Source organism: Notechis scutatus, chromosome 3 (assembly GCF_049901735.1).
Source record: "Notechis scutatus isolate UNSWTSFEM ecotype Mainland chromosome 3, rNotScu1.2, whole genome shotgun sequence".
Classification (NCBI taxonomy): Eukaryota; Metazoa; Chordata; class Lepidosauria; order Squamata; family Elapidae; genus Notechis; species Notechis scutatus.
In genome coordinates, this window is record NC_142011.1 from 55513007 (window position 1) to 55534848 (window position 21842).

The window sequence follows — 21842 nt, forward strand, 5'->3', positions numbered from 1 at the left end:
CATCTGGATTCAGTTCTAAATGGGAGAAAGACACTGGAAACATGGAGGCTATTTGGAAAGATGGTTTAATGAGAGACAGGACCACATGGTTTGAGGTCCTGGGCGAAAAGAAGCATATGGGTGTGGGAGAGAGAGAGATTTATACCCTCTGTTAGGCTTTGACAAAGCAAAGAAATTTTGGTGTAGGCTTTGCATCTTAACACAGAAGATTCTCAAAGTGAATATAAAGATAAAATCAGAAACTTTTCTTTCGGGTTTAATGAAAAAAAGTCTTGGGAATTTTTTTTTGGAAATTTGATGTTATATATATATTGACGGCAGCAAGGTTTTATTTTATGCACAAAAATGGAAAGAAACTTTGATTCCCACAATGGACAAATGGCTGCAAAAGTTGGTGGAGTTAGCAGAGATGGCTAAACTGACTGTTTTCATGAAAGAAAAAAAATACAATTACTTTTGTTTCTACTTGGAAATTGCTTCTGGACTTTGTGCTTGAGGTGGAAAAAATGAAACTTTGATTTTGGGTTTTACTATTTACATTGATTTGTTGTTATTGAAATGGCTAGTTTATACTATTATGTAAAGGTAAAAAGTTGAGGTTTGATGTTATTATCTTATTCTATGTACTGTACCAAAGGGAGTTGGAAGTCAATGGCTTTTACCTCTACTGTGACCCTTCCCAACCCCCAAAATTTCTCTAAAAGTTGTCTTTGCATTCAGGCTTTGGGGTATCTGTTGTGATGGGCTATGGGGGATGATATCCCCCCATCACTTTTCTACTGCAATGAAGATGCTGATGATGATGAGAATGACAGCAGATTATATCATTACTTAAATATGAAAGCAACAATAAAAAACAAAGTAATAAAACCACTCTCATTTGTTAATGAGTAACATAGACTGGAGTCTCCTCTTCATATACTTATAGGGCTGGAAGTCACCTTGGAGGTCTTCTAATCCAATCCTTTGCCCAAGACAGGAGTCCTTATTCCACCCCAGACAAATGGTTATTCAATTGTTTCTTGAAAAAGCTCCAGCAATGGAGCATCTTCAGATGTTCCTGAAGGTAGTAGTCAATGCCAGTCAACTACTTTTCTTGGTTCTCCAGAAATCTGGCTCTTGCTTATTCATATGACTCTATCACATGGCTCCCCACCCCTAAATATTCTGAACAATGCATTAGGTAGTGGGGGAAAAGTGTCCCTTTTAGCTAATGAGGGTTGCTTGCCTATATGGATTATTTCTGTTTCAAGACCATCACCAACACTTGCCTGCCCCTCACATTATCCCATGTGGGGTCAGAGGATGTTTATTTCCTATCCTCCAAGGCACCACCACAAGGGCAGGACATTCACCCTATCTGATAGCCACAGTCTCTAGGCAGGGTTTCCCCTCTTGCAGACCATGGCATGGTGGTTTGGGGCTGGGGAAGTGGCAGAAGAATGGAACTATAGAAGGCTTTTACCGAAGTTTCCTCTAAGCAGCTGGGCTGACACTCTACAGATAAGTTTCCGCTACAGAGGTCCAACAGCAGAGACTCAGAGTTTTGGAGTTCAGAATTGGAACATCAGATTGAACCATGCTCAGCAAGTGTCCAGACCTCCTGTGCATTCAGATATCCATAACCACATAATCAGGTTATGTGATGATACTCAGCTGCAGTTTAGATACCTAAACCAGTGACAGTTGATCACCTTTCAAATGGCAGTCAATTTGTGCTCAATGACACCACTTCCTTTCCTTGTTATGCTCCTGCTCACCATTTTACGTATGCTCCACTTTGTCCTTGTTACAGATGAAGGTAAGGATAAACATTGCTGTACTTCCCTTTGTCCAGGAGAGCATGATTTTTGGGGTTCTGCAAATCTAAATGTGAATGTAGCACAGATGGGTAAATAAGTATTGGACTGTAGTATCTGGGAAGGGGGAATGAAAATTTATGGAAACATCTCGGTCAGTTTATTTGACATTGCTAATTTCTGGACATAACTCTGCAACTAGGAAATCCATTTGAGATAATTTTTCTGGATAAACAGTCTATTAATTGTAAACAGAACTTAGGTGCACTCGCTTTTCAAACATATCTGTATCTGGCAAAGAGGGAGTCTCTATATCCTTTCAGCAATGTGGGAGGACTGAAAACAAAACTCCATCCTTTTATATAATTTAGCTCTCTTTCCAATTTTATGGCATCATCATGTCGTTGTTCAATTCTGACAGTTAGTGATAACCTGCAAAAGAAGTGATGCTGGAAGGAAAGAGTAACAAAACAGTTGCCCAGAGGGTAAACAAAATCTCAGCGAATACCGTAAGTGCAAAAAGGTTATGTCCCAATGTGTATCGAGGAAGCATTTTAGGCTTTTGAATTGTTCCCTTCTGCATTTATGTGAAGTGACGTATTTGTCCAGCTGTGGCCTGAGAATTCAGAGGTAACAGGAATTGGACACTAAGCAAGAGAAATCAACTCCAGGGCCCTTCTTTACTTATACCACAAGGCTCTCTTTCCTTAGTTGAAAGGAAAATCTATTTAGCAAATGAAGGTAAATATACTGTCTGTTTATTAGGATAAAGATATGGGATAGGACAATGTAACTTGGAGCTAATGGCTGATATTTCTATTAAAGCCAATTGGCCAAAGTTTTAGACTAGTGTCAGGAATATGAAACATAATGTATTAATGGCAAGTAAACAAATTTTCCTCATCATAATCCTGATTATTTCATATTGTAATCAAAAGCAGTGATTCTTTAGGATATAGCACTGCCATATCACATGTCTACTCTGAAACAAGTAAATAAATATGGTTCTTTATCTTTAAATCCAGTCCTTATTTTTTTAAAAATTCACGTAGCTTCTATAAAAATGCTAACAAAGGAAGGATGCACATAGATATTAACTCTGCAAATTAGATGCTGTAGAGATTTTGTAAAAGAGCCTCAGTAAAGTTTGGTATGTGAGGCTTGTGGTTATATGTAATGAAATACATTAAAGTTTAGAGTGAAAATAAGCTTTGCTATTAAACTGCCTTGATGATTACTTTCTGTTTTTCTGCATAGGTCCAGATGTTGCAAACTTGTTATAAAGGGGCATCCCTATACTGGAATGCTCTAAATGCTTTAGTTTATCAGTTAAACAGATGCTGTATTTTTAATCCTACAGTAGAACTTCTGGTTCCGACTATAATTCGTTCCATAACTTTGGTCACAACCCGATTTGAATGTGACCTGAACCTAATTTTGGAAATTTGGCACTTACAAAAAAAAAAATTGGCGTGGAGGGCAAATTGGCTGTGGAAAAAAAAAAATGGGTCGGAACCCGATTTGGTCGTGGTCAGAAGCATTCATGACCAGAGGTTCTACTGTGTACTTTGAAATGTTATATTTCCATCACATGTTGGATGGAAACAAATATATTCCTGTTTCTTATTGTTTGTGTAGCCCCACCAATCTTCCTCTGGCAAAAGATGTGGAATTGTACCAGATTTCTCGCTGCCCCCGCCCTTTCTTTTACTCACCTCAGATATTTAATAGACACTAGAAGAATAAAACACTGTCTCATCATCAACATTAACCTAAGCTCATACTCTCAATCTGTAGCTGAAATGTGGGGTGGAGGAGAGAAATGATCTTGTCTTTCAGTTCAGGCAGCAAAATGTCTCCAGGCAGCTCTGCTAATGAGAAAGGAATCTATTTTCTCTGCATTCTAAGACTGTTTTTCTGTTTTCAAAATTGTATGGGTTTTTTTGTCTACATTTGCATGTAATATGTAATGGATCCTCTTGTTTCCTCCCCACTTCCTTGAGAGCTCTATCTCCCTAAAGCAGGAAGCTTTCATCCCCAAGCCCTCAACAAACGCTTATCGCAAAACCACATGGTTATTTTAGAATGTTTTGTTTGTGAAGGAAGGCTCTCCCACACCCTTACTACAGACCACGAGGGTCTAAGAAACAGCTCCTTTGTTTCATGTTCTCTAAGTTCATCGTCATGATTGTTTATTCAATTCAGATTTCTATCTGAAAATGAGAGCACGTGTACCATAAGACCAATGACACTTAGGTTTACAACTGGACAAGTGGTCAATAGAAATTTAAATCATACAAAGCACAGATTTACAACCGCAAAAGGAAAGTGATGCCAAATATATTTATTTTATTTATTTATTTGATTTGCCAATTGTTTACAAGATAGTAAGTATAAGTGTATACATAGTTGTGAATACATGAAATGGGTACATATAAGAAAAATAAAAGAAGAATAAGAGAAACAATAGGACAGGGACGGAAGGCACGTTGGTGCGCTTATGCACCACAAATACAACAAACTTAATATACTTCCTGATGTTGCCAAATGCTCTTAACATTTTCAACACAGCTGAATGCCATCGTCGTCCCCCCCCCCACACTTTAAAACAGAGATCTCCAAGCTTGGTCACTTTAAGACTTGTGGACTTCAACTTCCAGAATTCCCTAGCCAGCATGCTCTCTCCTTCTCCCGCATCAAGAGGCTCTTTAGTTCCTCTTCACTTTCTGCCATTAGAGTGGTATCATCTGCATATCTGAGGTTGTTGATATTTCTCCTGGAAAATTACTATAACAGAGTTCAAATCAGCTCCTAAGGAAAATGGAACACTTACAAAAACAATGATTTTCAATGACTTTAAGTACATAATTTTATATAAAATTGCAAATTAAGCAAAAAGAAATTGCTCTGAAAAACCCCAAACATGGCTTTGGGGGTTTTGTTTGTTTGTTTTTTGTTTTTATTATAGTGCCTTCAAGTCAGTATCAACTCTTAGCAACCATATAGATATTCTCCATAGCAACCTGTTCCTAGTCTGGACCTTCAGGTCATCCAAGAGTGCACCCATCATCCCTGTAACTGAATCCATCTAACTTGCTGCTGTTTGTCCTCTTCTTCTCTTTTCTTCCATATTTCCCAGACATCTTTAGAGACATCTTTGCATAACATGTTTGAAGTAGGATAATTTCAACCTGGACATTTGAGCCTCAAGTCAGAACTCTGGATTGATGATTCCTTTGTTTGTTTTCTGGATGTTCATGGTATACTAAGGAGTCTTCTTCAACAAAGTTCAAAGGATTAATAATTCTTTCTATCCTCAAAGCAATTCTAAGAGACAATAAACAAACAAATTATTATAGGAAAGAAAATGTTCACCTAAGTAACCACCTAGGAGAGAACAATAGGTACTCAGCCTCTCTGATCTCTTATGTCCATTACTTTGTTGACCCATGATTATACCTAATGTTGCATGTGTTGGGCATCCAGAAATTGTCCATGGTAATCAATCACTCCGAGGCAAGCATAATCTCCAATTGATTTATTAGGAACAGCTCTGGTATACCCATGGAAAATTTCCAAAACTGAAACTAATTTCCAGTGCATCTCTCAAATTCCGCCCTATCTCCTCCCACTTACTATACTTCATAAATCATGAGAACCAATTAACTGCAGCTGGAATTTCTTAATGCGACATACTAAATAACCTTGACTGTTCAACTCCCTCACTCCCCCTTCCATTGTTCACATTCTTGTGGCAGCTGTTCTCAGAGCTGACAGTATGTACTACAGACAGCCAGAATTGGACAACTCACTGCAGCCAACTTGCCATGGCCAATTCGCCACAGCCAACTCATCACAGCCAACTCGCTGCAGGACAACTCACCATGGCCAACTTGCCAACTCGCCAACTCTCTGTGGGACAATTCAACAATTCAATTTAATTATTTAAAATAATTTTAAAATTATTTTAATTTTTGTCATTCACATTTCATTTCATCCTTTCTTTGGCATCCTTTCTTTAATTATTCCATTCTATCATTTCTTCATAGTGTAACTCTTGTCCCATGGTGAGTTGGCTATGGCGAGTTGGCCACAGCAAGTTAGGTGCAGCAAGCTTGGCCATGGCGAGTTGGCTGTGTGTGGCAAGTTGTCGTAGACCCACAGCCGGAATGGGACAACTTACTGCAGCCAACTTTCCACAGCCAGCAGCACATTGGAAAAGGGTTTTCACATCTCTTCACATAAATGCAGAAGGCCTCAGTAAAATTGAAACGAGAAAGAGTACTGTAATGTTTCTCTTCCTGAAACTCATTACCTCCCCCTGTGCAAATAGGAGTGAATACTGGGTTCACAAATCCTGCTAAATAAATGGACACGTAAAAAAGCCAGAACATTTTGGACTTTATTACATAACATAGAATGCTTTAAAACTCGTGTACAATTGTAACCAGAGACTTTTATTTTAGATTTGATGGATATAATTATGCACCTGGAAAAAAAAATCAGGGAACCTTGTTTTTATATGTGATGCAACAATATTATTATATGCACAAAGATGAAAAGATTAGGGTTTACCGATAATGGAGGAATGGATAATGAAGATGATGAAACTTCTGAAATGGCCAAATTAGGCCAAAATGGCTTTCATTAGGATGAAGGGATAGGACGTTGCCTAAATTTAATGATGATCGGGAACCTTTTATTGACTTTTTGTGGAAAACATTATTTTACATTTATATTTATAAGGGCTGTAAGAGAAAATCAAAAGTCACTTCTTTATAATTCTTTTTCTTTTATTTGATTTGATTTCCACACTTTTTGTTCTTTTTTCCTTTCTTTTCCTTTTCTTATTTCTAAAAATTAGCTTTTGTTAGCTTTATTATGTATTTAAAGTTTTAATAAAATTTTATACATAAAAAAATCCTGCTAAGTCATGATATAGTTTGCTTGCATATGTTTAATTGAATGTGAATTTAATTGAATGTGAATTCACCTTAGTGCTTATGTGTGAATCAGGTCTCTTGGGGCACATTTAACAAACTATGTTTTAAAAAATTGGCTTAGTGTAATGCACAAAGTCCACAACCCCTAATTTAAGCTGCTTGATCTCTAAAAAAATAGCAGCATGCTCCCCAAAATTTTTTTTGTCAAGGATGCCATAATTTTGACTACTACAGTACCCTGGATAAATTTGGGGGTTATAGCTGTTCTTTTCATCTAAAAAGTATCAGGAATTCAATTTATTTTCTGATTATTATTATTATTATTATTTTTAAAAAAACCTTTCCCTTTATAGAAGCTATTCTACTGGCCAAAACAGCTCAAGATGTCTTCTGCTTTTCTCGAACCTTTGAGGATCTCACCTGTTTCTGGGATGAGCCAACCCATGTGAAAGGAGCCTATCAATTCTTCTATACATTTGAAGGGTAGGAAGTTATTTTCCACATAGACTGACCAAATTGTCTGAGGTGGAGCATTTATCCTAGCACTTATAAACTTAGATGCCAATTCTAAGCAAATTACTTTGGCATCTAGGAAATATGGGGGCATGATGGCTCAATGGTTAAAGATGTTGACCTTTGTGATATGGATTCAAGACTTGAAGGCCGCACAACAGGGTGAGCTCACCTTAGCAATTTGAAAGTGTGCAAATGCAAGTAGAAGAATAGGTAACACTTTGGTGGGAAAGTAACAGCATTCCGTGTACCTTGGCGTATAGTCATGTTGGCCACATGACCACAGAATTGGCTTTGGACAATGCTGGCTACCTCAATGAAGAAATGAAGATGAGCACTGACCCATAGAATTGGAACAACTGGACAGGGAAACTTTTATTTGTGATTTAACTAAGAACTATAGGAAAGTGATGATTGAAACTCACTTTTGCCATTTTAGAAAAAGATTAGGTTAAGTCACACTGGGGAAGTATCACAGTCCTAATTATTCTATTTTACTCCTGCAGAGACAAAAGTCGAGAATGTGCTCTAATCTCTATGAAAAATACAGATGGAAGTTGGCGCCACATCTGCACATTTCCTGAAAACTATAATGGCATTCAGCTCTTTATTGAACTCAATGTTGAAGTGTTGGATCGTGTTAGTAATCACACCATATTCTCACAGTATCTCAGAGTGAATACTGTTGGTAAGTTTATTCCAAAAGGGTATAAATTATATGTGAAGCAGAAAAAGAGACGAGGACTGGGTAAAGCTTTGAAGAATCCAGCATCCTAAAACACATTCATACTATGACCTGAATTTGACCCAACAATTTTAGCCAAGTCATGATTTCTATGTTATAATTTTGATGATTGGTGGAATGAATCTGTGAATCACACAGACACTAGATTGATGGATTTAATTGAATTTAATTACTGCTATGACTAATTTGGCACTGACAGATAGATTCTTGTTAATAACAGACAGTTATGAACTATTTATTTATATGATTTCATAAGCAATATGCAGGCTTTTATTTCAATCTATCTTTCAGGGCATAGAGTTATCAGTTGCCAAGAGGTGTGATTGATCCTATTGATTTCCTCCGAAGAGAAGATAACATTTTTCACACCAATTTGTCCCCAGAAGAGAGGGTAAAGTTTTTGGAAGGAACCTGAGAAAATGGTTAAGTTCAAGATAGGCACAATGAGCCTTCAAAAGTTTAACACGTCTGTTTTGCATCTTATGTAGCACGAGAGTTAGAAAACAATAGTATCAAATGTTGGAGGTTTGTTCACAGTCTTTTCAATATGTTCTGATGGGTTTTCTAGAAAATGCAAAGGTTGAAAAAAAAAAAGGTTGAAGGATCCCATTTGGATAGTGCCCACCAATGAATTAAACATTAAAAAACCTATCTATTACTAAAAATAATGTAACTATAGTACAAATACAAATGACTTTTGTTTTTGTTTAAAAAAAAGCAGTAACAAGGCTTTATTTTTCTCCCTGGGAAAAGGAGCTCCAAAAATGAGGAGCCACTACCAAGAAAGCCCTGCTCCTAGTATTCCCAACAGCCTAACAACTCTTGCTGGTGAAATACAGAGAAAAGGTTGTCATTTACCTAAAATGTAAAGATAAGGCAGAGACAAAGAGGAAGGTAGTAAAATAAAGATGGGGGGGGGAAAGGCCTTCGTCAGTAGAATGTGATTACAATTGTACAGTTGTACAGTTCAGGAAGTTTCTTCTGTTAATGGGCCTGGGAACTTGGAAATACGGTAAGCCCATGCAATGGCTGCGTTGATTTATTCATGGGGAAAGGTTTTATCAACCTATGGAAATGGGATCATTTGTATGTTGTTGTTCTTTCCTTTATGATTTTTTTTCAGAAAACGAATGACATTTTTATTTTATTATTATTATTAAACACCCAGAGTAATGAACCTGAGATGAGAGGCCATATAAATTGAGACAATAAATTATATAGTAGATCTTGTAAGAAAGTTCAGCTATCAATTCTAAAAGAGGCACAGGTGCATTTGTAACAGACATTCCCAATTTCTGCTCCAGAAAATTAGAACTCTATTGATCAGACTGCCTTCTGTTCAATCTAGAAAGGCTATTCTTTCCTATTCAATCATCACATGAATAGTATAGAGATAAGCAAGAACATTCATTTTTTTTGTTTTTCTTTTAAGGTCTCATTGCTCCACCAACAAATGTAACAGTTGAGTGGCCAGGGATTGCCCAACAGTTGCTTGTAAATTGGATGGCTCCATCTATCAGCTATGCAGACTTCTTGATTTATGAAGTTCTTTATGGTGTTGAGGATTCCATTCAGCCACTATTCAGGGTATGGTTAATAAAGGAAAAAATGGCTTTGCTATAATGGCTGGAGTATATTTTTGCTCTATTACTTTTTTGCTAAAATGGTCTAACTGAAGAACATTTATACTCTTATTCTATTTTATTGTAGATTGAAGTGAAAAACAGCCAAATGTGCCAGCTCAAGAATCTCCTTCCAGGACAGCAATACCACATCCAAGTTCGCTCCAAACCTGATGGCCTCTCTCTTGATGGCATTTGGGGACCCTGGTCTCCAGCAGTGACAGCAGAAACACCCCATCTTCCTGGTAAGTGTCTTATTGACTAGGAAGCAGCTATCAGTAATGCAACTTCAGAGCAATAGCATGGAAGGATGCACCATTTCTATCTGGAAGTAGAACACCCAGGTACTACAATTGGCAGAATTATACTGCATCAATATTACTACTGCAAAGTGAAAAATTAAAATAAATGAAATTGTTGCAAGAGTGGATTCTGTAACTCCCTAAAAATCCATTTTCCCTCTTCAGGAGACATATTCATGCATGAAAGCAGTCATACAAGTCTTGTGAACCTGTACTTCTGCAAATTTTTCTGGCCCGTAGATGCTTGTACATACAGATGTAAAAACCACGCCCCATGAAACAATGAATTGCAAATACATTTTACTCTCTCATTCTACATTACTATTAAATAATTAAATAACCGCTGAGGAAATGCAGTATCGAGGTATTTGAAATTCTGAAAATGCAAATGTTGCATTTCCCTTCAGGAACCATAGCATGAAACTACTGATTATCCTGACATGACAAGGGTGCACTCAAATCTGCATTTCCTTAGCTAGCAGGACTGAAAGAAGAAGGGACAGAGAGGCATGAATATTTATTTCCAGTTCTGGAGCCTGTTTGGCTATATGGGCATGATTAAAAAGCATGGGAGAGCAAGGTAAAGGTAAAGGTTTCTCCTGCCAAGTCATGTTCAGCTCTGGGGGGCAGTGCTCATCTCCATTTCTTAGCCCCTCAGTGTTATCCAAAGACACTTCTGTGGTCATGTAGCCAAGCATGACTCTATGCCTAGGCACACAGAATGCTGTTATCTTCTCACCAAAGTGATACCTATTAATCTATTTGCATTTGCATACTTCCGAACTGCTAGGTTGGCAGTTGTTAGAGCAAGTAATGGGAGCTCACACTATCATATGACATTTGGATCTTTAACCCGACATTTGGATCTTTAACCTTTCCAGCTGACAAGCTCAGCATCTTCAACCGCTGAGCCATTGCACCTCCTTTTATTGGAGAGTATATGAAGGGCAAACTCAACTAGGGCATAAGGACTGACTTCTTTTCATTAATTCTTGCATGTGCTCCTGTTCAAAATTTGCTTCCCTGTTCAATTTGGGTGTTTACTTCTGCTAACACAACACATTTCATCCAATCAGACATTAATTCAGTCAGATTTCCTTACAATGAACACAGCTATCATGTTACTCCATCACTCTTTGTCATTAAACTAAATATGTCCAATATGAACTAGACATATTCCTTCAACCATTCTTCATATATTTTAATTTCCAGTCCCATAATCATCTTTGTTGCTGTTCACTGCATTCTCAACATCTTTTTTTACATCATGGTGACTAAAGCTGGATTCAATATTCCAAGTGTGGTCTTATCAAGCAAGGCATTATAAAGTGATCTTAACATTTCATGTGGTCTTGATTCTATCCCTCTGTTTATACAGAGGGAGCTGCCGTACACTGCTGGCTCATATTTAAATGATTGTCCACCAGGACACCAAGATCCCTCTCGTAGCTACTACTATTGTGCCAGGAACCACCTATATTATGCTTGTGCTTTTGGTTTTTCTTGCCTGAATGTAAAACCTTACTTTTCTCCACCACCGAATTTCATTTTGTTAGATAGGGTTTGGTTTTCAAGTCTGCCAAGATCCTGTTGTATCTAGAGTCTTTATTCTGGAGTCTTTCTTCTGCATCTTTTTACTCCTTTATTCACACACACACACACACACACACACACACACACACACCGGAGGGGGGAGGTGAGGAGAAAAAGGTAGAAAAGCTGCTCAGCGTCTTTTGACTGTTAACCCTAGGAATCTTCCATCCAGAAGTGCTCCAACTTTCTACAAATTCACATTGATCCTTTCCTTTGCAGAAAGAGTTTTGCTTCTAAGGCACAGCAATAAAAAAAAAATCTAAATATAATTATTTTTCTTGTTAATGAACAAGACATGTGGGGTTTTTTTTCCACATTTTATAATGAAGAATAAAGTCATGAAACATTTCTAAAGAGAAGGAGTTAGAGCATGCAAGAGATGTTCTGAAAAGAATGAAGGACCTCCTGAAGATAGATAGCCAGAGCTCTGCAGATGTTCTGAGCCACATTCCCAAGCAGCCTCACTCGGTATGACCACTGGCGAGAGATTTGGGGAGTGTAGTTTCGTGGCATAGAGTTTTTAGAAGATATTGCTGTGGATTGGCCACTCTCTGCAAAGAAGGTCATGTACTGTATATAAAAGAAAAAAACATAGATTTAGCCTGTGGGGACACAAAATAGTACTGCAAAAAGCTGCTGTCAAATTGTTCTACGTCTATTCTCTTTTTTGGACAGAGGCAATTGGTCTGCACTGCTTCACTCCAGATTTGTATCAATTGCACTGCCACTGGAACAAGAAACCTCTGGGTTCTGGCCCCTTTCACAGCCTCTTGTACTGGATGGAGAGCAACAGCAGCAGCACAAGGTGACTAGATGGGCAAATGAACAGTACCTATAATGTTCTGTCCTATAATTTGTGTTTTTGCTCCTGCTCCAGGTACCATTCCAAGTAGCGTCCTTCAGTTTTCACATACATACGTATTGCTCCCCCCCCCACCTCCCCGTTCAATTGTTTCTGATTCCTGGGCAATGCCCAAACAAGTCCCTGCAATTTTCATGGCAAGGTTTTTCAGAAGTGATTTGCCATTGCCTCCTTTCTAGGGCTAGGAGAAAGTGACCAACCCAAGGTCACCAAGCTGGCTTTGTGCCTAGAACCCTTGTGCCTGGGTTCTAGCCTGATGCTTTAACCCAGGGGTGTCCAACCTTGGCAACTTTAAGACTTGTGGACTTCCAAGGTTGGACACCCCTGCTTTAACCATTACACCAAACTAGGCACACATGTGCAGGGATTGCTCTGAGTCATATTTGGTTAGCTTAGGTTACCAAGCAAGGTTACGAACATTTAATTAATGCAAATCCCACCCGACTTTCAAATGATTTTGGCTGCGTAGATTGTTCTCCTGTCTAAGTGATCAACGGTATTTAACAGCAGCAACCCTGGGAAATAGGTTAGGATGAGATGAAGAGACTGACTAAAGCTTACTGGACGAATTTCATTCAAGTTGAACGGCAAATTGAACCTGTTTCTCCAGTTCTAACATAGCAGTTAAAAACGATATCACATGACTCCTGCTTCTTGGTTGTTTGACTGTGACTGACTTTGTGCCACTCACAACAACCTCACCTATTTAGTGTTTACTAAGTCTCAAACCATCATAGGTTTAGGAGGCGGCTCTACTGCAATGTCTGTTTCATCTCTCATTTCTACATATCAGCCCTGGTAATGCGTCTTCTTCACAGGGCCTACATTTCAAATGGCCTATGACAATCAATAGAAGGGGATGGCGGCTGTTCAAAATTATAATGCAACAGGACCAGAGGTGGTATTCAGCAGGTTCTGACCAGTTCTGGAGAACCGGTAGCGTAAATTTTGAATAGTTCGGAGAACCGGCAAATCCCACCTCTGACTGGCCCCTCTCCCATCTATTCTCTGCCTCCCGAGTCCCAGCTGATCAGCCAGGTCTTCTTTTGTTGTTCTGCACAGGAGAATGGAACTGGGAAGCAGGTTAGTGGGGTGGGAGGGAATGGAGATTTTACAGTATCCTTCCCCTGCCACGCCTACCAAGTCATGCCACGCCCACCAAGCCACGCCCACAGAACCAGTAGTAAAAAAAAAATGAATCCCACCACTGAACAGGAATGATAAATAGATGGAATGATGGTAGCACTTTTTAGAATTTTTTACAACTTAGGGAATCTCACCAATCATATTCATTCCAATATGGTTAGTGGGATCACCTAAATTGAAAGGAAAGCTTAAACAGAACTTGGGGTTACCAACTGTCAAGGAAAGTGTAAGTGTGGTCAATAATTTAAGAACTGTTTAAAAGGCCACTTCAGATAGTTCTAGCAGACAACTCAACATCGTATCACTATTGTCCATTTTAATTTGCAGAGGGCAAACCTGGCACAAATGTAAGAAGGAAGACCCTGATTCCTGCGCGTGCACCTTTCAGCCTAGTGACACTCAGTACCTTTCTATCCTGGTGACTATCAGCCAGAGTGAGCAAGAGGTCAGCTACTTTGAAGAGCCATTCAAACTGTACCATGTGGGTAAGAACCTTGGCCTCAGCACCATCAGGACTTTCAGCTCCAAAGAGTGAGCTGACCTGGGCTGGTATAGCATCAAACGAACCTCAATATTAGAAAATATGGAACACTAGGAATGTTGCAGGGGACCTCTGCTTCCACATGAAGCTAAGCTGACCTAACTGGCCACCTCTCTCCCTTTCTCCTGTTATAGTGCACACTGCTCCCCCAAGAATCCTGGAGGCTTCAATAGACAGAAATATACTAAGGCTGGAGTGGGCCTACCCATTAGAAGAAATAGCTGAACACATGGTATATCAGATACGGTATACGGTGCAGGACACCTTGAAATGGAAGGTATTTTTCCCCCAGCAGATATTCTTGTGATATCCAATTAGCGGTGCCAGATAGTTGCAAATAAATGCTTCTGTAATGCAAATTTAGAACTATGGCTTCCAAGCTACAAGAAATCGCTACCCTAATTTTTTTTTTTTTTTTACTCTGCAAGAACCAGCTGGAATGTTGTGTCCTATTCTGGAACCTCTATATCCTTCTTATATCACAAAAAAAGTAAAAAAAAAAAAGGGGGAATAAGAGCATTTTTTAAAAGGGTTTTAAACCAAAAGGTCAAACACACCCCGCGGGGGCCGTTCCCAGATCCTCCCGTACAAACAAAGGTTAAGAGTCCAAAGGAGTGGGGATATAAGAGCATTCTTCATACAGTAGATCAAAGTTAAAAATTGTAAACATTTATTTTTCCAAGATTTATTACTGATACAATTGGGACAAGCAATTCCACTGCTAAGCAATGTGGTCATTAAGCAATACATTGTGTGATCAAATAGGTTTATGGCATTAATTCTGTCACAGTTCTTGAGCAAATCACATGATTTGTTGCCTTCTGCATTGACTCTGCTTGTCGGGCTCTAGTTGTGAGGCACTCAAAAGGCAATCGCATGATCATGGGACACTTTGATGATCATTCAAAGCACCTGACTGTCAATCATGTGACTGCAAGGACACTGTGACCACCATAAGTGCCAACACCAGTTACAAAGTTATTTTTTCAGCGCTGTCATAACTTTGAGTCCCTTAAACAGAGCAGTCATTAAGCAAGGACTACCTGTAGCCTTAAATTACAAAAAGACTGGTTTCAATTGAAGATTTTAAAAAGCTTCTGGGCAGTAAAGGGCAGATTCATACCCCAATTCCTCAGGAATCAGGCTTATTATGATGTTAGTCTCTCAAGCTTAAGAAGCTATTATCTCCCAAGCTTAAGATGATATTAGCATAAATACCCTTGCTCCTATTTCATAAATAAAGGAAATTACTGTCACTTCCTCACATCCACATTTTTTTTCCAGTACCTGTATTTCTATGCAATAATCTAATGATTTGCAGAAAGGATTTTGGCTGTGAGGCAAATTTGCAATGGAAGGTTGATATAAAAAAATAAATAAATTTGGGGCACTGGGGCAGGAGTCCCCCCCAAAAAAAAATCACAATTAAGGCTGCAATTCTGGGATTGAAACCTTGTCTCTTTTTTTATGCATAACACACAAAAAGAGGTAGGGCCTCAGTCCACTCTTGTTTTACAGCCATTCATCTCTATTATATTTTTAAAATCCTATGAAATATATAGATGAAATACTAGCATGTTGCCAGTTTTGAACTGGGTACTTTGGTCAATAGCCATGACAATCGATACATCTTGATAAGTTCTCTAAACAATACTTATAGAAATAAATAAGAGAATTCCCAGAAACGGGACACCAAATCTCTCCAAACAAACTGATCTATTAGTGCTAGTTTTTAGAATGCATAGAAGAAATGATTGAATTCCTGGTCCAAGCAACAATGCCTACATGGAACTTTTGCTAGAGAATGAGATGAATGCATGCCATACTTTTGTATTTGGCTCAAGACACAACTAAGGCAACCAGAAGCATATGACAGCTTAACAAAAGAGGTTTAAAAAAGCTTAGGAATTTAAAAAAAACCTCCCCTTTTTCAAACATGCCATAACCTAAGGGATGACACTACTAAAATTTATGCTATAGTAAATGAATATGGGGAGCATCTCATACAGAGGAAAAACCATGACCCAGCCAGTAGAATAATAGCTAACTATTGCTATACAAATAATCCTCGGGTTATTGCACAATTGGGACCAGAATTTTCAATGGTAAGCAAGGCAAGTGAATTGCACTTGATTTTATGACCTTTTTGCTACGGTTGTTAAGCAAATTACTCAGTTGTTAAATGAATCAGGTGGCTGTGAAGCAAATCTGGTTTTCCCATTGACTTTGCTTGTTGGCAGTTGCATGGGAAAGCCACAAAGGGCAATCACATGACCCTGAGATGGTGTAACCATCATAAATACATGCCAGTTGCTAAGTACTTGAATTTTGATCACATGACCACGGGGCTGCTACAATTATTGTTAAGTGTGAGGATTGGTCACATGTCACTCTTTCCATTGTAACTTCCATCGCTAAACCAATGGTTGTAGGTAGAGGACCACCTGTTCTTTGGGGATTTGAAATCCAGGAATCTAATGAGTAGAGCACAGGTAGTCCTCAACTTCAGACCACAATTGAGCCCAAAATTTATGTCATTAAGTGAAAAATTTGTTAAGTGAATCTGTCCCATTTTACGACTTTTCTTGCCACATTTGTCAAGTGAATCACTGCAGCTGTTAAATTAGTAACATGGTTGTTAAATGAATCAGAGGTTGTTAAATGAGTCAGAAAGCCGCAAAATGACTCCTGAATACTAAGACCATCATTAATGAGTTTGTTGTCAAGCATCTGAGTATCAATCATGTGACCATGGGGATGTTGCAATGGTCATAAGTGTGAAAAATGGTCATAAGCCGCTATTTTCAGTGCTGTTGTAACTTTGAATGGTCACTAAATGAAGTGTTGTAAGTCGAGGACTACCTGTATACATGATGAGGTCATTTTCTGGGTAGATCCTACAGGTGCAGTACTCAAACACCAGTGAAATTCATCTGGCCACCCAAGATCGCTACTGCCTTCAGCTGCGCACCCAGCCAGATGGCCAGAAGTTCCGTGGGGACTGGAGCACCTGGTCAGAATTAGTGTGTGTTGAAGTCCCACCTGGTGCAGGTAAGCAACATCAGTGGTGTGTACTGGAGAGAGGTTGCTAGATAAGGAGAGAAAATATTCGACAAATGAAACAAAGACTGCTGAGCCTCAGGGAAAGAAGAGTCACAAATTCACCACCATGTGCTTCTACTTCAGATTCAGTGATTATGATCGTGGCCATTGCACTCTTGCTGTGTGCAGGACTTGTGCTGGGTCTGGGCTTCACCTGCCTCTCCAACTACAGGTAACTGAGATCTGTGCAGTTCAGCCATTGAACAAAAAACACAGTTTGGCATAGGTGTTGTTATTCTTTTGCAACCATCTGCGTTTTTGTTAATAGCAGTGTGAAACAAAAGCTCTGGCCAAGCATTCCAGAACTACATCATGTCCTAGATGGATTCTTCAAGGATAATGGCAAGCAGCAGCAGCAGGTGATACTTTCTTTTTATTGTATTACTTCTAATGCAGTAAGTCAGTAGAAGCAGAATTAGGCCATCTTTTAACTAGGAAAGAAGACCTTTTTAACTACTTCCGATATACTTTTTTTTGTGAGAATCTTGCCTCGTTCTGTGGGCATATTTTCCAGTTTTTGGGAATAATATGAGCTAAACCATTTCTCACCTGACTTTTCCAAGATGCAGACTTTTTCAGTTCCATCCCATTTCTGAACTGTGATAATAGAAACAGTATTATGTACAGAAATAAATTGAGGTAATTTAGCTTGTGCCTAGAAGTCTTCCTGACTCAGATTACAGTACATGCTAAATCCTGGTTGGAACTTTTTGTGATTTTTAACTCTTCCTAGTTGGAGTTCACTGCTCTTTTATTGTCTTTCACATTGTTATTTCATGCAGATTCCCGTAAAGTGAATGTCAGGGAGGGAAGGGAATAATTCAGAGGCCCTTCTGAATTTCTGATTGTTTCTTTCTGAACTTTTAGGTAAATGCTTTATTTTTCAACAAAATGCTGGAGGATGTGCCTTTGACTTGCTTGTTGGAAGTACTATCTGACAAACCCCTGGAAACACCAAGCTTTGACACTTTGCTAGATATGGATTCAGCAGAACAGGCAGAATGGGGCAGCCGGCCTTCTTCCCATCAGCACTACATGGTGCTGAGTTCTAACAATCCCCAAAGCAGCCACCATAAAAACGAATACTTTGATGACAAAAATGATAATGGAAATGCTTTCCCACAGTCCTTGGAACATGATCTACACATAACATCAGAGCCAATGACCCAAATAATTCCCTTCACCTTGTTGAATGTACCATCAGAGATTAAAGAAGAAAGAAAGCAGGAAATGTCTGATGACCAAACCACATCTGTCACTGACATTTCAAACAAGACATATTTGCTAATGGGCTGATTATGTCTATCATTGGAGGACAGCACTATGAGAAATTATTAGGTCCTGTAGGAGTTTGCAATACAATACAGGCAATTTTCAGTGGTAAGGCAACTGTTTAGCCAGTACTCCTCAAATCTGTTTCTTATGGACCAACTGAATTGAGCAACTGCAGATAGGCCAATTTTTCATGAACAAAAGCTACCTTGAAATTTTGGAAGGCAATGATGCAAAGTGACTAGAACTCTACTCACACAGAGCTCACTTTTTCTGGTTTGAAAGGGGGGGGGGGAAATTACACTACAATGTTTCTATGTTTCTCTTTTCAGAATGGCAGGCAATCATACTGCCAAATTCTGGTAGTAATAGCCAAAGGGTACCCTGGTTGCTGCAACAGGATTTGAGGATCTGTGGCCTCAAATTACCAACCCAGGCATTGGATTATGAGGTGGAGTTGAACGTGGTATTTTATCCCAAGACGTGTCCACGTTGCATCTCATAACCACAGGTCTCCAAAAGCAAAGTGATTCTTACGCAGCTGAGTCCCAGTGATTTGCATGTCAGCTAAAAAGAACTCCAAGATTTAAAATGTTTTTTCCATTTTGAATAATTATGCAAAGTATATTTTATGGAAATGATGAAAGAATTGTAGTAATACAACTGCTTAGCATAACCAGAAATAGAGGTAAATAGAAAATGTACATGCTGAGCACAAAAATACAATTTGTGAGATAAGCACCACTCTATGTTAGGTCACTGTAATATCAGATTTATTTCACTGATTTTAAATATGACCTGTACAGATTAGGATTCGCTGTTACTATTTGCATTGCCATGGTTGCTTGTAAACAAATGTAATGTTATTTGAATAATGCAACTGCTGTGATTCATGGTAATTAAATGAACTTATTTTTTTCATGAGGATCAAATTTAGGTATTCACACTGATTTACTACCGTTTGTAGTGTCATAAAAGCACTTCTTACCATCTCCAGAGAGGTTTCACCAACCTTTTAAAATTCATTTTGCTTTAAAAGTAGGATAATGATGACCCAATTTTTGATGGAAACGCACATGGAGTAAAGGATAAGTAAATTCTGCTGGCTTACTCTAGCCAGGACAAGAGGTACTTCTGTTTTGATGCTTCCTTGTAGCAAACAAATTAGGTGCCTAAGATATATAACACAGCAGTAATTAATGGCACAGATTCTGGGCTTCTCAGAAGTTGGGTCAAACTAACATAAAGCCTCAGAGGGCATTACATAAGCTCTACTGTTGATAGAAAGGCCAAAGAAAGGCCAAAAACAAAGGGTATTTTTGAATGAAGCAAATGGTCAGATGAATCAGTGTTGTAGTCAATGAGATGACCATAGCCACCTGCCATATATGTGAAGAAAACAGGGAAAAATACAAACAGCAGCTATTTGAAGATGTCACTGTATATATCACTTTTATAATAAAATGTCAGCTAGAGAGTTGGAGATGCCAATTCCAATGCCAGGTTGAAGATATTATATTGAATATACATGTACTCTCTCATCACTTGAAAGAGAGGTTGAAGCGAGGAAAGAAAATAAACTGGGATCTGAGACTGCATACTGTAAGTACTTCTCATTTTCCTTGTATAAAGGTATATTCTGTTAGAAGAATGGCAATTGTATCTAGTGTAATAACAAATAAACCAAAATTTTCTCCAGTGGAATTGTCCCAGAAATGTATTTATTGATTTCAGAATATAAAGGTAAAAAAAACAATATAAAACCAAGCAAAGGCAAGCAAGGAGCAATAACCCCTCATTCACAGGCATTAACGATCTAATAAGCCATTGCATGGACTCCATCCCACCCTGGGGTCTCCAGGCCCGTTGGCAAAGCCGTGTCTTATGAAAAAGTGTCAGAGAGGAGACCAATCATCTCTGCGGAGATGATGTTTCACAGAGAGGGAGTCACCATGGAGAAGGCCCTTCTTGGTCCCAGACGGACCTCCTTCCCTGCCTTCCTGTTCTAGTGGATCAGGTAGATTTGATTGGGAAAAGATGGTCCTTTAAATCAGTGATCCCCACTCACCATGGAGAAGGCCCTTCTTGGTCCCAGACGGACCTCCTTCCCTGCCATCTTTTTTGAAGAAGCCCGGTGAGCTTTCTACCCGGAAAAGCTCACCGGAAGCACTTTTTATCCAAAAATGGCGGCGCCAGCAACCAGCGGCCCGGTAAGACTTGTTCCGCTGGGACTGTACGTCCGCTGACCGGTGGTTGGGGACCCTGCTTTAAATAACCGGATCCCAAGCCATATAGGGCTTTGAATTCGCAACCAGCAACTTGGACACCAAAGCAAATCAGTAGCCATTGCAGTTCCCACAGATGACGACACATAAGCACATCTAGGCCTGCACCAAACTATGTACGCCATTGCATTTTGAACCAATTGAAGCTTCTGGATATTTTTCAAGGGTGTTTCAATATGGAAGGGAGGTAACTAGGGCATGGGAGACTATGAGCAGGGATTGTTGGTCATAATTGGCACCCAACCTGCATTTACCCAAAGGGTCTCCTGGTCAAGATTGCCACCTGCTCTTTGAGCAAGAGTCATGATGTTGCAGGAAATTACGAGACTCAGAGCTTGGAATCCAAAAATAAGTTGGTTTTATTTGCGCAAACAGGTTCAGATTATTTAGTGAGTCACTTCTGAACAAATTTCTTATAGAACAGCACATGCCTATATACTTCTTCAGAAGGGGCAAAACACAGAAATATAACCTGTCAATCATTCATTGGTTACTTGAAACACAGCTTTCCCCGTCCCCTGTTGCTAGGCTAGGATGGCTGGATGTCACAATCCCATCTTGCTAAACTCCCTAGCTTGTGGTTTTGTTACAAGCGAGACAAGGTATCTTGGCAAATATGACTGTGACCGATAGATGATCCTTGTGGTTTGGCTTTTCACACTTCCTTGTTCTTTCTCTTGCTAATACCACATATTTCACTATCTATAAAACTTGTATCATTATTTCTCTAAAATTAATATATTTTTATGTCCTGCCTTAATGAGAGTCCAGAACTCCCAGATTACATTGAAATTTTGAAAATGAGGTTTGAAAAATGCATCCAAGATGAAGGGAAGTATCAAAAGTACTAATCAAAGCACAAAAGGCAGAACATGGGAGAATTTTTATAAGAGAATTCAGAATAAGGTTTTAAAACGTAACATATACTGTAGCAAGTAATAATCCTTATTTGAACTACAACTTTCAGCATCACTATCAATCCTGCTAGCAAAAGCACCCTGGAAATAATCCAGCAACATCTGAAGGACTGCAGGGTATCTGCCTCAGAGGATTTTTTTTTGTTGGGATCCATTTTTCAAACAGCTGAGTTCAAAACTGCATTTGCTAAACATCTTCT

The 21842-nt window shown here is 38.9% G+C and overlaps 1 protein-coding gene across 1 annotated transcript; it reads left to right on the plus strand.

Moving 5' to 3' along the window:
• Positions 1-1404: 1404 nt before the first annotated feature.
• Positions 1405-20138, plus strand: MPL (MPL proto-oncogene, thrombopoietin receptor). Its single transcript, XM_026677950.2, has 12 exons — positions 1405-1801; positions 7096-7225; positions 7762-7943; positions 9433-9587; positions 9711-9867; positions 12193-12322; positions 13853-14010; positions 14201-14343; positions 16961-17117; positions 17253-17340; positions 17437-17527; positions 18036-20138. Exons 1-12 carry the CDS (start codon positions 1702-1704, stop codon positions 18462-18464), a joined length of 1920 nt encoding a protein of 639 aa, XP_026533735.2. The 5' UTR covers positions 1405-1701; the 3' UTR covers positions 18465-20138.
• The last annotated feature ends 1704 nt before the right edge of the window (positions 20139-21842 follow it).